The following is a 14,083-nucleotide window of genomic DNA, read 5'->3' on the forward strand; positions in this document are numbered from 1 at the left end:
TATTATTCCTTTCTTAATTATTCCTTTTTTTATCATTCCATATTTTATTATCCAATTTTTTATTATCCCATTTTTTATCATCCCATATTTTATTATCCCATTTTTTATTATCCCATTTTTTATTCTCCCATTTTTTATTATCCCATTTTTTATCATCCCATATTTTATTATCCCATTTTTTATCATCCCATATTTTATTATCCCATTTTTTATCATCCCATATTTTATTATCCCATTTTTTATTCTCCCATTTTTTATTATCCCATTTTTTATCATCCCATATTTTATTATCCCATTTTTTATCATCCCATATTTTATTATCCCATTTTTTATTATCCCATATTTTATTATCCCATTTTTTATCATCCCATATTTTATTATTCTTTTTTTTTTTTTTTAAAATGAGAAATACGCGAAATGGGCGAAATGAACCATTTAGCAAAATTGTCCCACCTTTTATTTATCACTTTCGTTTGGGTAAATATATTTGTTTTACGAAGGGGGGAAGAAGAGGGCACACTGCAGTGGTTACTTGGTTACTGGTATCTTTTTCAGCAAGCAGTTGAATGGATGGACAAGTATGGTGAGTGCGCTCAAATGAGTAAATGAACAAATAGTATATAGAACATCCATACACACGTATGTAAGTATATATACATAATGTGCATTATTGTTACATTTGTATAGCGTTTGTTTATTTTTTTTACTTTTAGAATTAAGAATAGTGCATAAAATGTGTTAAATTTGTTTTTTTTTTTTTTTTTTTTTTTTTTTTGTTTAAATTTTATACATTTGTGTATAATACAGAAATATATAAATTTATGGATATGTATACATACATATATATACATAGAAATCAATACATAGATGAACATATGTTATACACGTATATGTATATATATATATATATGTGTACGTTATACATCTAAAACGAAACTTTGGAAATTTACTCTTACGTTTTATCTAATTTTTGAGAATCTTTTTAAATTATTCTCAACATATTTTAAAGTAAAATAAAAATGATACGGAAAATGATCCAACTGCAGAAGGTATAATTTTAATTATATGTTTTGCTCTAAGTCATATGGAAAAGAGAACCAGTTAGGGCAAGAATGTAGGAAAAAAAAAATACACACCCATCAAAAGTAGACAATTTTGAAAAGAACATTTTTCTTTTTATCATTATATTTTTTATTTTAATATTTTTTATCATTACATTTTTAATTTTAATATTTTTTTCCATTCTGGTGGTTTTTCAAAACATGCACAGTGGGCATTTCAAATCTGCGCGAATGTGTTACACCTTTGAAATTTAAATCTACGTAACCACAGGTGTAAAAAGGAAAAAAAAAAAAAATTAACTAGTCCTATGTACTTATTTATACATAGGAATGTGTATCCATATGCACAACTTGTTCGTAGAATACATTTAGGCGGATAGCTTTGCAGGTACCTAAAATATTGTAGATTTGTTGTCCTTCTCTCAGTGACCGTTTAATTTTATTTCCCTTGGCTTTCTCAAAGCATGGTAGAACTTTGCTGTAGCGGATAAACAGAAGGAAGGGGAATGAGGTACACCCAAATGCATGTTGGGTTCAGTTTTTATTGATGATGATAAAAGGGGAAGAAACACAGATGGAAAAAAGATACAAACAAAATAAAATAAAATAAACAAAACATGTAAAATGTGAAAGAAAAGATAAACAAAACATGTAAAATGTAAAGGCTAAGATAAACAAAACATGTAAAATGGAAAGAATAAGAACGCCCCGTTTGTTGTAACATTCGAAGGTTCGTATTTGAGATTCCTCTACTAGGAAAAAAAAAAATTTTAACATGCAAAAAGAGAACCCTCAGTTTTCAGTAGCAATTTTATTCGTAGTGTAGAATATGTGCAAAACGCAAAGCAGTAAAACGAAGCAAGAACTCCTTTTAGAATATGGATGAAAAAATGCAAGCGATGTAAATTTTCATTTTTTATTTTCTTTACTTTTTTTTCCTTATTTTTCCTTATTTTTACTTTTTTTTTTTTTTTTTTTTTTTTTTTTTTTTTTTTTTTTTTTTTTATTTTATTTATTGTTTTTTTTTTTTTGCTTGTTCGTTTCTATTCCCCTTATGATGACATGCAAAGAATATATATAGCCTTAAAATGCATATTTCTCCTTTTGGCATTTCTATCATTAATTAATTGCGGGATTCCCGGACTTCACAAGTGGATAATCCATAATTTCCCAAGTTGTGTGAAAATAGTGGATAAACATAATCTACTTGATGCGAGTACCTTTACATATAGCAACTGGAGGAGTAAATGTAGAGCAGGAGGGGGAAGCAGTGGGAGAGGCGTTGGTAGTAGCCGTAGCAACTATGGTGAACTAAAGGGAAACATCCTCGAAGTGGATAATTTGCTATTTGATATGAACCAGTTACTCCACAAAGCGAACGTGCAATTTCGTAGTTACGATAATTATTTTTTCAAACTCTCTAGTTTAATAAAAAATGTACTGAAGAAATTTCACCCTAAGAAGAATGTCGTTTTTGCTATTGATGGAATATGCCCCTTTTCCAAACTAAAATTACAAATAAAAAGAAGAGCCAAAGCAAAAAGCAAAGAGAGGAATTCATTATATATAAATGATATAACATGTGGTAGTACATTTATAGATAAGATATCCAAATTTTTGGTAAATTTTGTAAAATATTTAATTTCTTTTGAAAAATTCGACAGGGTTAAGTTTTTTGTATCTACTGATAAGGAAGCAGGGGAAGGGGAACTCAAACTTATGAATTGGATAAGCAACTACATTGGAGCGGAACAGAAAGAGGAAGAGAAAGAGGAAGAGAAAGAGAGAGAGGAAAAAAAAGACATAGTTGAGAGTGGAGAGAAGGTAAGGGTGGATAACCATTACAAGGGGGAGAATGTAAATGGAGCCACCTTTAGCAAAACACAACATCTTCTTGGTTGTTCACCTGGAAAGGATGAAGAAAAGGGAAATATAAATACAAAAACGAATGCGGAAGAAGAATCGTTCGTAATAGTAGGGGCGGACGCAGACCTATTACTACAATGTTTAGCTCTAAAAAATATACGCAACATATATATTTATACATATCAAACTTTCCATATGAATATAGGTGGATATGAATTTAAAAAGGAAAATCATCTTATGGAAGGGCCAAACGGTAGTTACATTAAAAAAAGAAAAAACAATCAGTTAAACTATAGTAACAATTTAAAAGAATATCATTTTAATGACATGTTACTAATGGACAATTTAAATATGGAAAATAAAAAAAATAAAAAAAAAAGGAAAAAAAAAATAAAAGTTTTGTACAATTTAAATACATTCATTAATTTATTTTTAAATAAATATCCAAAATCTTTTGAGCAAATTAGACGAGATTTACTTATTTTGTTCATATTAAAAGGAAATGATTATTTACCAAAAATTAAGGAAGGTAATTTCAGCTTGTTTTTTGAATCCTATTTTAAAATGTTAGAAAAAAATATGAACAAGCAAGGAGAGGAAATGCCATATAATGGTTTTTTAAATAAAAATTATGTATTAAATAGAAAAGAGTTTTTAAAATTTTTGCACTACGTACAGGATATAATTAGCTTTTCCAACTACTCTGTGAATAATAATAGTAGTACAAACGAAGAGGAATGCACTAGTATTAATCATACAAATAACAGGTATGAAAAAGAATTCAAAGAAAATAATTTGTACCTTCCTTTGTCCCTTTTGAATGAAATATTAAGTAAAAATATAATAGAAAATGAAAGCATAAAAATTGAAATTAAAAAAGAACAAGACATGTATAATTGTACATTAACATATTTTGAAAATAATCAAAATTACCTTCATTTTGGTTCATCCAAAAAAAAAAAAATTCCGTGCACATTGCTTCTTATAGCTTTTTAAAAAATCATTTTCCCATATTTATGAAGTATATAAATTTGGAACTTTTCAAAAGCACCATTAGAGAAGCGAATTGCTTGCACCAAACAAATTATGACCACGTCAGGCAAAATGAAAAATTAACGCCACAAAAGGACGGAAATAATATTTATCGTTCAGGTGAAAGTACAGTTTTGGGAAAATCTCTAACATGTGGCAGAAGACAGGGTAACGAAATGGATGATATAACGTCCAATGGAACGTCCGATAGAACAGAGATTACCGAGTCTAATGAACATCGGGATTATACATTTGACAGTGATGACGAAAAAGAAGATGCACAAATGGAACTTTATTTGAGAAAGGTGTACAGACAGAATTGTAAAAATAAAAAAAATTATGAACAGGAAATGAAAATTTGTGAAAATTATATCGAAGGCATACATTGGCTAGTTGAAATGTACACAAAAACGTATTGTATAAATTTTAATTTTTTTTACAAATATTTAATTAGTCCATCTTTATTAAGTATATATTACTACTTATCCACATTTGGGGAAGTACCAAAATATAGCAGTGATTACAGAAATGGTATACAAAATATAAATTTAAATGTTTTTAAAAATAATTATGAATATTACAATTTTATTACCTTTTGTGTGAATAAATATAATGACTTGAAAATGAAATTAAAACTGAGCTCTTCGGACAATTTACCAAACGAAACAGAAACTAATGAGGATACTAACAAAATTAAAAATGAGAAAAATCCATTTTTACTAAATGCACAAAATAGTAAAAAAAATGTATATTTTGAAAATATATATGATATTTTATTTTCAAAAAATGTAAATATCGTCAAAGACAATATTCAAAAATTAAATAAAATTTTAAAAACAACAATGCACAATAATAAAAAAATTATTTACTATTGGGATATATATGCAAGGCATTTGAAAAAGTTTTATAAAATAATTTTTTATAAAACTAGGAAAATATATGTGTGCAAATATTCTTTATTTAAACTGAAATTTGAAAATACGGACCAGAGGTGTTCAACCTATAAACAGGGACTTACCAAAAAGGAAATGACCAAAGATAATAATAGTAACTCGGAAAATGATAATTTTGAAATTCAAAATAATTATTTTCCCACGTTTGGATTAAACAGTATTATGCGGAAAAATCGTATTTTTAGCAAAAATTTAATGAGTTACTCTGATGGAAGAACAGATGTTACAAAAAGGGTTGTACAGATTAGACGCGTGAAAAAAATTGTCTACCGCTGAAAGGGAGGACATGGAATGCCCGTTTATTAGTTCCACAATAATGAAAATAAAGAAATATTTTTTATATCGCGTTTTTATATATTCACTTTATTTAATTTTTATTTTATTATTATTTTTTTTTTAATTATTATTTTTTTTATCTTGTTTTGTTTTATTTTGTTTTATTTTGTTTTGTTTTGCTTTATTTTGCTTTACTTTGTTTTATTTTGTTTTGTTTTACTTTATTTTGTTTTATTTTTTTGTTCAGTCATATATACAGCACAGCTGATATTAGTTTGGATTTAAAAATGTTGAAGTAATTTTCATTCGGAAGACGTCTACACATGACCTGTTGCTTTTAATGGCGCGGCATCAATTTTTTTTTTTTTTTTTTTTTTTTAATACTTTGTTTTTTCTTTTTTTTTTTTTTTATTGCATTTTATGAAATAATTATTAAGTATATATAAGATTTTTTTTTCTTTTTTTTTTTGCTTGTTGTTCTTGAATTTGCTTTAATTTTTTTTTTTGTTTGACCATTATAATGCCGTAGTTATATACACATACGTGTAAATATGCATATATGTGTTTGTGCATAAATATATATATATATATATATATATATATACACGTCACACAGCAATTTTGGTAAAGACGAAATTTTCACAATGCATAATTGCCCATAAGCAAATATTCAAATTTGTGAGCTTAGGTAAAAAATGTGCTAATACATATCCATGCACATCCATACATATACATACATATACATACACTTCCATACATATATATACATACACTTCCATACACATACATACATATACATACATATACATACATATACATACATACATATACATACATATACATATATATACATCCATACATATACATATATATACATCCATACATATACATATATATACATCCATACATATACATATATATACATCCATACATATACATACATATCCAAATACGCGTTCTGACATATTTCCATCCATCTTATAACACATTTAAGTAGCTGTTTGTTGCTACTGTGCTGAAAAATTCGATCTTATTTCTTCTGGTAAATTAGCATTTTTTAATTTGTGCTATACAAAAGAGTAAAACCTATTTTCATTATAATGAAATGATTTGTTTTATGTATACTGCTTTTTTTTTTCTTTTCTTTTTTTTTTATTATCATGTGAGAGATAAAAGTTCGAATGTCCTCCATGCCCAATATATAAATATACATGTGTATGAACATGTATTCATGTAAATATATATATATATACATATATATAAGAACAAATGCATGTTCGTATCTGTTAGAATTTTAAATAAGCGCTTAAGCGCTATCCGAGGGAGAAGATTGGAGATGTGTAATAAAAATAGTATTTTATTTTATATTTTTAATTTTTTTATATTTTATATTTTATATTTTTTTTTTATATTTTTTATATATTTTCATTTCTTTTTATCCATTATGAATCTCAGCCTTTTCTCTTGCATTTCTTTACTGCTATAATTGATGTATTACTGAGAACTTGGGTAATATATAATGAAAAAAAAAAAATATATATATTTTTTTTTTATTTTATGACTAATTTTGTAAAAACCTGAACTGTACAGGTGATGAATTTATTATGTGACATTTTTTTCTGTATATTGTTTTGAATTTTGAATTTTTTTCCTTATATTTCTTGGTTAAATTAAAGAGGTGTGTGATACGTGGATAGACATAAGCATATACGCTTACGTATTTGTATAAATATACATTTATTTTCACATTCGGAATGCTGTATATATACGTGTATGTATTCATAGGCATACATGGGTAGACTACCATATGGCAATATGATAGTATGCAAATATGACAGTATGGCAATATAACAGTATAACAATATGGCAATATGACTATATGATCATATGCCCTCAAGAGTACGCATATGCATAAAATACACATGTTAGATTGCTACGTGGCTGGGAACATCAACGATTTTCTCTCATCTGAACTAGCTATTTTTAAGCAAATTTTAGTATATAAAAATATACAGAGGTTTTTTTTTTTTTTTTTTTTTTTTTTTTTCCTCGTTATTCTTTATTATGAATAAGTTCTATCAATTTATACTAAAATAAAAGTACTGCTCATTTTCGTATTTGTTTGACTGTTTGTTTGTTTTTTTACTTCTTAATAGAACATTTTCATAAATTAGTTAAAACAATTTTCGCACAATCAAATGGTGGAATGAATTTTATTTTATTTTTTTTTAAATGAGAAATTTATTTTTTTTCGAGTACTATTTGAATCAGTTTTTGAAGTCTAGCTTTTGTTAATTCGTGTACTGTTACAAAGGAATACACGTTAACCTATTTTTTGAGTAGCTTTTACGAATAACAAGGATGAATTATATACAGGAGACTCACGAATGAAGCAAGATATACATCCTGCGCGTACATATATGTTTGTATAGATATGTATGTATATATATGTATGCTTGTACATAATACATATGTATGCTTGTACCCTCATGTGTAGCTTTTCTTTTTTGTGAAGCTGACAAAAACAAATGGAGAATCTGCTGGTAAATATAAAAGATATCGAACCGGATAGTATAATAAGGAGCGCCGGTGAGTATAAAGAAGATAAATGTAAGGATAAAGTAAACTTATCCATAGGTGTATGTTGCACAGAAGAAGGTGAGTTGCATATATTTAAAAGTGTGTTAGATGCAGAAAAAATAGTATTCGAAAAGTATAAAGAAAAACCATATCTATTAGGTAATGGTACAAAAGAATTTTCAACATTAACGCAAGAATTAATATTTGGAAATGATTCAAAATATATTAAAGAGAAAAGAATATGTACGATTCAAACAATAGGAGGTACAGGAGCTATATTTATAATATTACAATTTTTAAAAAGTTTGAATGCTGATAAAATATATGTAACAAATATTCCTTATATAAATCATGTAAATATGATAAAGTCATACGGATTTAATATTGAGTATATACACTTTTTTGACTATAAAGTAATAGATATAGATTATACTTCCTTTTTAACAAATCTACGTAATATAGAAAATAAATCAATTATTATCTTACAAATTTCTTGTTATAATCCATGTAGTGTAAATATTGATATAAATTATTTTAACCAAATAGCAGAGATCGTTTTAGAAAAAAGCCATTTAATAATATTCGACATTGCATATCAAGGTTTTGGTGGTTCGGATATGAATGAGGATGTATTATTAATTCGAGAATTTCAAGAGAGAGAAATTTCTTTTGCTGTTTGTCAGTCTTTTTCTAAAAACATGTCTTTATATGGTGAACGTGCAGGCGCATTACATATCGTTTGTAAAAATAAATCAGAGAGACAAATTGTTTTTAATAATTTACGTATGATAGTTAGAAGATATTATTCTTCTCCTGTTATTCATACGAATAGAATTGTATGTGAACTTTTACAAAATCAAAAATTAAAATATGAATGGATAAAAGAATTACGTAAATTATCTGAACGGATTACTACGAATAGACTTTTATTCTTAGACAAACTAACCTTCTATCAAAAGAAATATAATTTAAATTATGACTGGGAGGTATATAAAAAACAGAGGGGCATGTTTTCCTTCATCCCACTGCTCGCCAATATATCTGATAAGTTAAAACAATATCACATCTACATAATAGCAAATGGTAGAATAAACGTGTCTGGCGTTACTAAGCGCAATGTGGACCTCATAGCCGAAAGGATATGTCAATGCTTGAGCGAACTATAGACGTGGTTAATCAAATAAGCGGTTAAGCAGTTAAAAGGCAGTGTGGAAGGTACAAATAAGATATGAGGAAATAGGACAGTAGAAAAAGGAAAGTAAAAATAAGAAAGTAAAAATAAGAAAGTAAAAATTAGAAGGTAAAAATAACAAGGTAAAAATAATAAGGTAAAAATTCGAAAGGTCTCTCGTCTTCCCCCCCTCCCCATCCTTTAAACTGCCATGTTTCGAGATGTGCATATTTTTTAAAGGGGGATTGGGAAAATAAGATAAGGAACATATTGCCATGTACACACACGCATATATATATATATATATATATGTACATAGGTACATAATCATACATGCACATATGAACTCGCGTTATGTGCCTTCAAATATTTATCTACATGCACATACATAATTGTTTAATTTTAAAACTTCATCGAGTAATCATTATATTATCCTTATCAAGTGGAATTTGTGTCTTTAATCATGTGAAAGTTTTTTAACGATATGATTTTATTTTCCTTACGTATCATTACTTTGCTTTTTTTACTTTTCCTTGCCTTTTTTTTACTTTTTTTTTTTTTTTTTTTTTTTTTTTTACCTGCACGATCATAATTTATTGTCCTTCTTTTTTTGCGTCTATTTGATGATACTATTACGCTTAACACTGTGTATGAATTTATACGTGTACGTGTGCACATATAATTGTGTTTATGCATATGTATGTGTTCATGTATACTCATATGCGCACTATATGTACGTGTGTATTATGTATATGTATGTATTATGTATATGTATGTATTATGTATATGTGTGTATTATGTATATGTGTGTATTATGTATATATGTGTATTATGTATATGTGTGTATTATGTATATATGTGTATTATGCATGTGTACTATGTATATGTGTCATATAACCGAGCGCATATAACGAAAACAATCTTAGTTTGTATATGTCTGAAAAAGTTGAACTACTACGTTTAATATTTTGTTTTTTAAAAGGAGCCTACGTTTTTTTACTTGAACTAATAAGAAAAACAAAGGGGAAAAATGAACGCAGATAATTTCTCTCTGAATTTGAAGAAGCATATGCAAAGTCTCCTAATCAGAGTATACAAAAGAGAAAAAATAAAACACAATAAAATCAAACAAAGCTAAATATAGCAAAATAAGGCAAAAAAAATTGCAAAATGAAAGCATTCTAACTCGTTAAGGAAAAATTAAAATTGCGCAGTGATAGGCTGAACTGCCGAGAGAGTAGCATGTAATGTATTTATGTAAAACTGCACTAGTTTAAAAATAAAAAAAAAAAATAATAAAATAATAATAATAATAATAATAATAATAATAATAATAGTATTAATAATAGTATTAATAATAGTATTAATAATTATGATAATAATAATAATAATGATGACAATATTAAAATTTCTTTCATGTAGAGATCTGACATTCCTTATTACAATCAAAACAATATAGTGGACATAATAACTGGGGTGTTAGACAAATACACTGATGCGAATACTAATGATATTAACGTCGAAGTATTTTTCCATGATTTAAATTTATTATGCTTTCTTTTTTTTTGAAAGCATTGCATATTTGTATAAATGCGCACACATAACGGCTATGTCTGCGTATGTATGTATATATATATATGTACATATGCATACATAAGTATATATTTAAGTGTGTATATACAGCATTAACCTATTCCATGTTTTCATTTATTCCTTGTGGTGTTAAATTTATGGTGGTTCTTCTCTTGTTGCTTCTGAAAACATGTGTGTTTATTCTAATTTTTCTTCTCAAACTTTTCTATTTTCCTCCTTCGGGATTTTGTAGAATGCAATAAAGAACATAAAGGAGATTTTAGACAAAACCTTTGGTACTGGCTGGATTTGTCTTATTGGGGAGTCTTTTTCTTTTAACATTTCCGCCAAAGTTATACTTCAAAATATCTCTTTTTAGCTGATTCATCGTATGCATTTTATACAAAAATGTGTACAACGATTTTCATATTATCATTTTCTTTGCTTGTAGGAAAACTCCTTTCTATTTTGTTTCTATCAAGGATACTTGGCTATCGTTGTATATAAATGCTAAATTTATCGAGAAAAACAGGGAGAAAGAAGAGAAAGGGGAAAAGAAAAGGAAAAGAAAAGGAAAAGGAAAAGAAATAAAATAAAAAGGAAAAGGAAAAGGAAAAGGAAAATCCATTTAGTATGCAGGAAAAAGACACATTGAATTAAGCACCTGATCAGAATAATAAAGCTGGAAAAAAAAAAAAATACTATAACGTGTAGTAAAATAAGGCGATAAATTGTACATCTGGATCCTTGAGAATATCCACATAAACATTTAAGCATTCAAGTGTGGATCTATCCTTAGCAGCTTAATGAGTTGGTCGTCCTTTGCAACTCGTAAAGGAACATCACATACATAAACGGGGGAGACAAGCGTATTCTTTTTTTTCATCCCCCCATTTATTCATTATGTATATCTGTATATATGTATGTATATGTGCACATACGTATTATGCATGTATATACGTATTATGCATGTATATACATATTATGCATGTATATACATATTACGCATGTATGTGTGTGCATTTTTTTTTTTTTTTTTTATCCATTTTAACATGCAAATTTAACATGACCCTCCTACCCCTCTTGTGTTCGAAAACAATGTATGATAGTAAAAATGTTGACTACGGATATAAAGAAAAAGAAAAAAGACTAAATTTTTTTTTATCAAATGAAAAATATATTTCCGCAAATAGTAGTACTTATAAGAATATAGAGCAAAAAAATTTAGAGAAATGTGAACTGGCATCAATTCTACTTGACAACTTCAGTACGTTTGAGCAGATTAGTTTAATAGAAGAAGGAAAGTATTCAAATGCGAAAATATCGAATGATTTAAATTTACTTAGTTGTGATGATAAAAATTCTGGAAAGTACTCCACACATAGCAATTCCACCAACAGAGGAGCTATTTTCGACTTACATAATTTTCGAGCAAAAAAGGATAATGGAATACATTTTAGTAACACCTCTTCATGTGATATTATCACCAGGGGTAGCGACAGGTATAGCAGTAGGGACCGTAGCGATAGCATCCAAAGGGGTATTAATGCTAACTATGGAAATAACGAGTGTGCAGAAAATTTTTGCATGGAGGTAGATAGTAACTATGAAAGGATCGAGGACAAGAGTGAACTTGTCTGCAGTAAGGAAATAACTCCAGAAGTAAATAATGGTAAAGATGGTGGAGATAAAAGTTATAACGACCAATGGACTGTTTATGAAGATACTTTCCTTAGTAATATAGACATAGCAGATCTTTGCAAATATTTTGAACAAAATAATTTTGAAAGACACAAGTGTCAAAATGTAAAGAAACATAGTAAAGAAAAGAAGAAAGAAAACATGTTTAGCCATAAGTTGAGTAATAAAAAACGTGGCAACAAAAGTAATAGTAGTGAAAGGCATATATTCGATTTGACTCGTAGAGAGAAAAAGGAGTTGGGGGAAGATAAGAAAGAGAATTGTCAACAGGCTAATAATAAAAATATTAAAATAATAAAGAAGAACAGTTATGGAGATAAAAAAGTCTATTATGAGAAACGATTAAAAGAGCAAACGTTGTTACATAAAGAGGAAAAGGAAAAAATGAAAAAAATTTATGAAATGCAAATATACGAAATTATGGAAAATTATAAAAGAGAAGAAGAAAAAAAGAAAATGTTAATAAATAATATTTACAATAAATATATGAATATGAAAAATGAGCTAATAAAAGAAACAAATGACAAAAAAAATTTGCAAGATATGAACGAAAATTTAAAAAACGAATTGAAAACAATGGATATATATCCACTTGAAAATAATTTGTTAAATAGCTATAAGAACAAAATAGAGGATTATATTTTTTTATCCAAAAATAAAGACATAAAAATAAAAAATCTGGAAAATGAAATAAGTAAAATAAAAAAATGTTTAGATCAAGTCGAAAAAAAATACTGCCAAATTTCTGAAGAAAAAAAAAATTTGCACGAAATGAATGCATTACTAAGAAAGGATAACATACATTTACAAAAGAGACTGGAAAATTTAAAAAATGAGAAAAATGAAATGGGCCAAGTCCTCTTTTATAAAGATTTGAAAATTAATCATTTCTTGAGCATATTAAACGTGCTGGATGAAGCTATAATGTCTGATAGTACCTGCTCAAGTGAAAAGCAGCAGAAAAAAGAAAAACAAGAAACGACGAATGTTAAAGGGACGAAAAAGGGAGAAAAAGGCGAAAAAACAGAAACGGATGCCATCAGAAGCATGAACAAAAAAATTATAATAAAATCAATTGTACATAAAATAAAAGATTTAAACAAAAAAATTAAAAAGCACGAAAAAGTACTCAGCAGTTCTGATAATAAGGTGAGTCATCATATCTTACAGATTAATAACAGAACATCACAGTCAAATAATAGTACTATTGATGAAGTGAAAAGAGATAAGGAACTAATTGACAACTACTTTAATTGTACAAATTATATTTTAAATGAAAATGAAACAAACATGCCGCGGGAAGACGAAGGTCAAACAACGTTTTTTACGAACACTGACTCGAAAGGTGCAACTGAACTTTCAAAAAATAGTTCCGATCAACATGCGCAAACTCAAAATGAAGAAAATATCAGTGTTGTTCTGAACAAGCAAGAATAGGCAAAAATGGGAGGTGGGAAATTTTCGATACTACGGTGAAAAAAAGGGGAGGAAACCACTCATTATTCGTTTTCGCCATACTCTTCGTAATTTTTTCTTTTTTTTTTTCTTTACCTTTATCTTTACCTTTACATTTATCTTCTCCTCCTTCTCCTTTTCCTTTTCCTTTTCCTTTTCCTTTCCTTTCCTTTTTTTTTTTTTTTTTTTTTTCCTTTTCCTTTCCTTTCCTTTCCTTTTTTTTTTTTTATCTTTTATGCGCATAAAGTGTCGCCGTTCTTTTTAATTATACCTCAAAAATGAATATAGTTTAACTTTACATTTTGTGTAGTTTTTAAAGGGTTTATTTTAAATATATAAATAAATTTATATACTTAAATATACATATATATGCATATACATACACATATGTATCAAATTAATTAAATTATATGCAT

General features: G+C 27.4%; 5 protein-coding genes across 5 annotated transcripts; 4 read left to right on the top strand and 1 right to left on the bottom strand.

Annotated features, from left to right (window-relative positions):
- Positions 1–13: 13 nt before the first annotated feature.
- Positions 14–1,243, bottom strand: MKS88_001214 (uncharacterized protein; the record flags this gene model as incomplete). The annotated part of the gene is made up of 2 exons (XM_067219878.1): positions 14–382; positions 1,217–1,243. The coding sequence occupies 2 exons, from the start codon at positions 1,241–1,243 to the stop codon at positions 14–16; spliced, it is 396 nt and encodes a 131-aa protein (XP_067075141.1).
- Positions 1,244–2,123: 880 nt separating this feature from the next.
- Positions 2,124–5,188, top strand: MKS88_001215 (5'-3' exonuclease; the record flags this gene model as incomplete). Its single annotated transcript, XM_067219879.1, has 2 exons — positions 2,124–3,817; positions 3,976–5,188. 2 exons carry the CDS (start codon positions 2,124–2,126, stop codon positions 5,186–5,188), a joined length of 2,907 nt encoding a protein of 968 aa, XP_067075142.1.
- A 2,528-nt stretch (positions 5,189–7,716) lies between these two features.
- MKS88_001216 (aspartate aminotransferase) lies at positions 7,717–8,934 on the top strand (the record flags this gene model as incomplete). The annotated part of the gene is made up of 1 exon (XM_067219880.1): positions 7,717–8,934. One exon carries the CDS (start codon positions 7,717–7,719, stop codon positions 8,932–8,934), a length of 1,218 nt encoding a protein of 405 aa, XP_067075143.1.
- A 1,035-nt stretch (positions 8,935–9,969) lies between these two features.
- Positions 9,970–11,107, top strand: MKS88_001217 (dynein light chain; the record flags this gene model as incomplete). Its single annotated transcript, XM_067219881.1, has 4 exons — positions 9,970–10,029; positions 10,362–10,463; positions 10,765–10,835; positions 10,963–11,107. The coding sequence occupies 4 exons, from the start codon at positions 9,970–9,972 to the stop codon at positions 11,105–11,107; spliced, it is 378 nt and encodes a 125-aa protein (XP_067075144.1).
- A 502-nt stretch (positions 11,108–11,609) lies between these two features.
- Positions 11,610–13,649, top strand: MKS88_001218 (uncharacterized protein; the record flags this gene model as incomplete). The annotated part of the gene is made up of 1 exon (XM_067214128.1): positions 11,610–13,649. The coding sequence occupies one exon, from the start codon at positions 11,610–11,612 to the stop codon at positions 13,647–13,649; it is 2,040 nt and encodes a 679-aa protein (XP_067075145.1).
- Between the last annotated feature and the right edge of the window lie 434 nt (positions 13,650–14,083).

The sequence above is a fragment of the Plasmodium brasilianum genome, chromosome 4 (genome assembly GCF_023973825.1).
Source record: "Plasmodium brasilianum strain Bolivian I chromosome 4, whole genome shotgun sequence".
Taxonomy (NCBI): domain Eukaryota; phylum Apicomplexa; class Aconoidasida; order Haemosporida; family Plasmodiidae; genus Plasmodium; species Plasmodium brasilianum.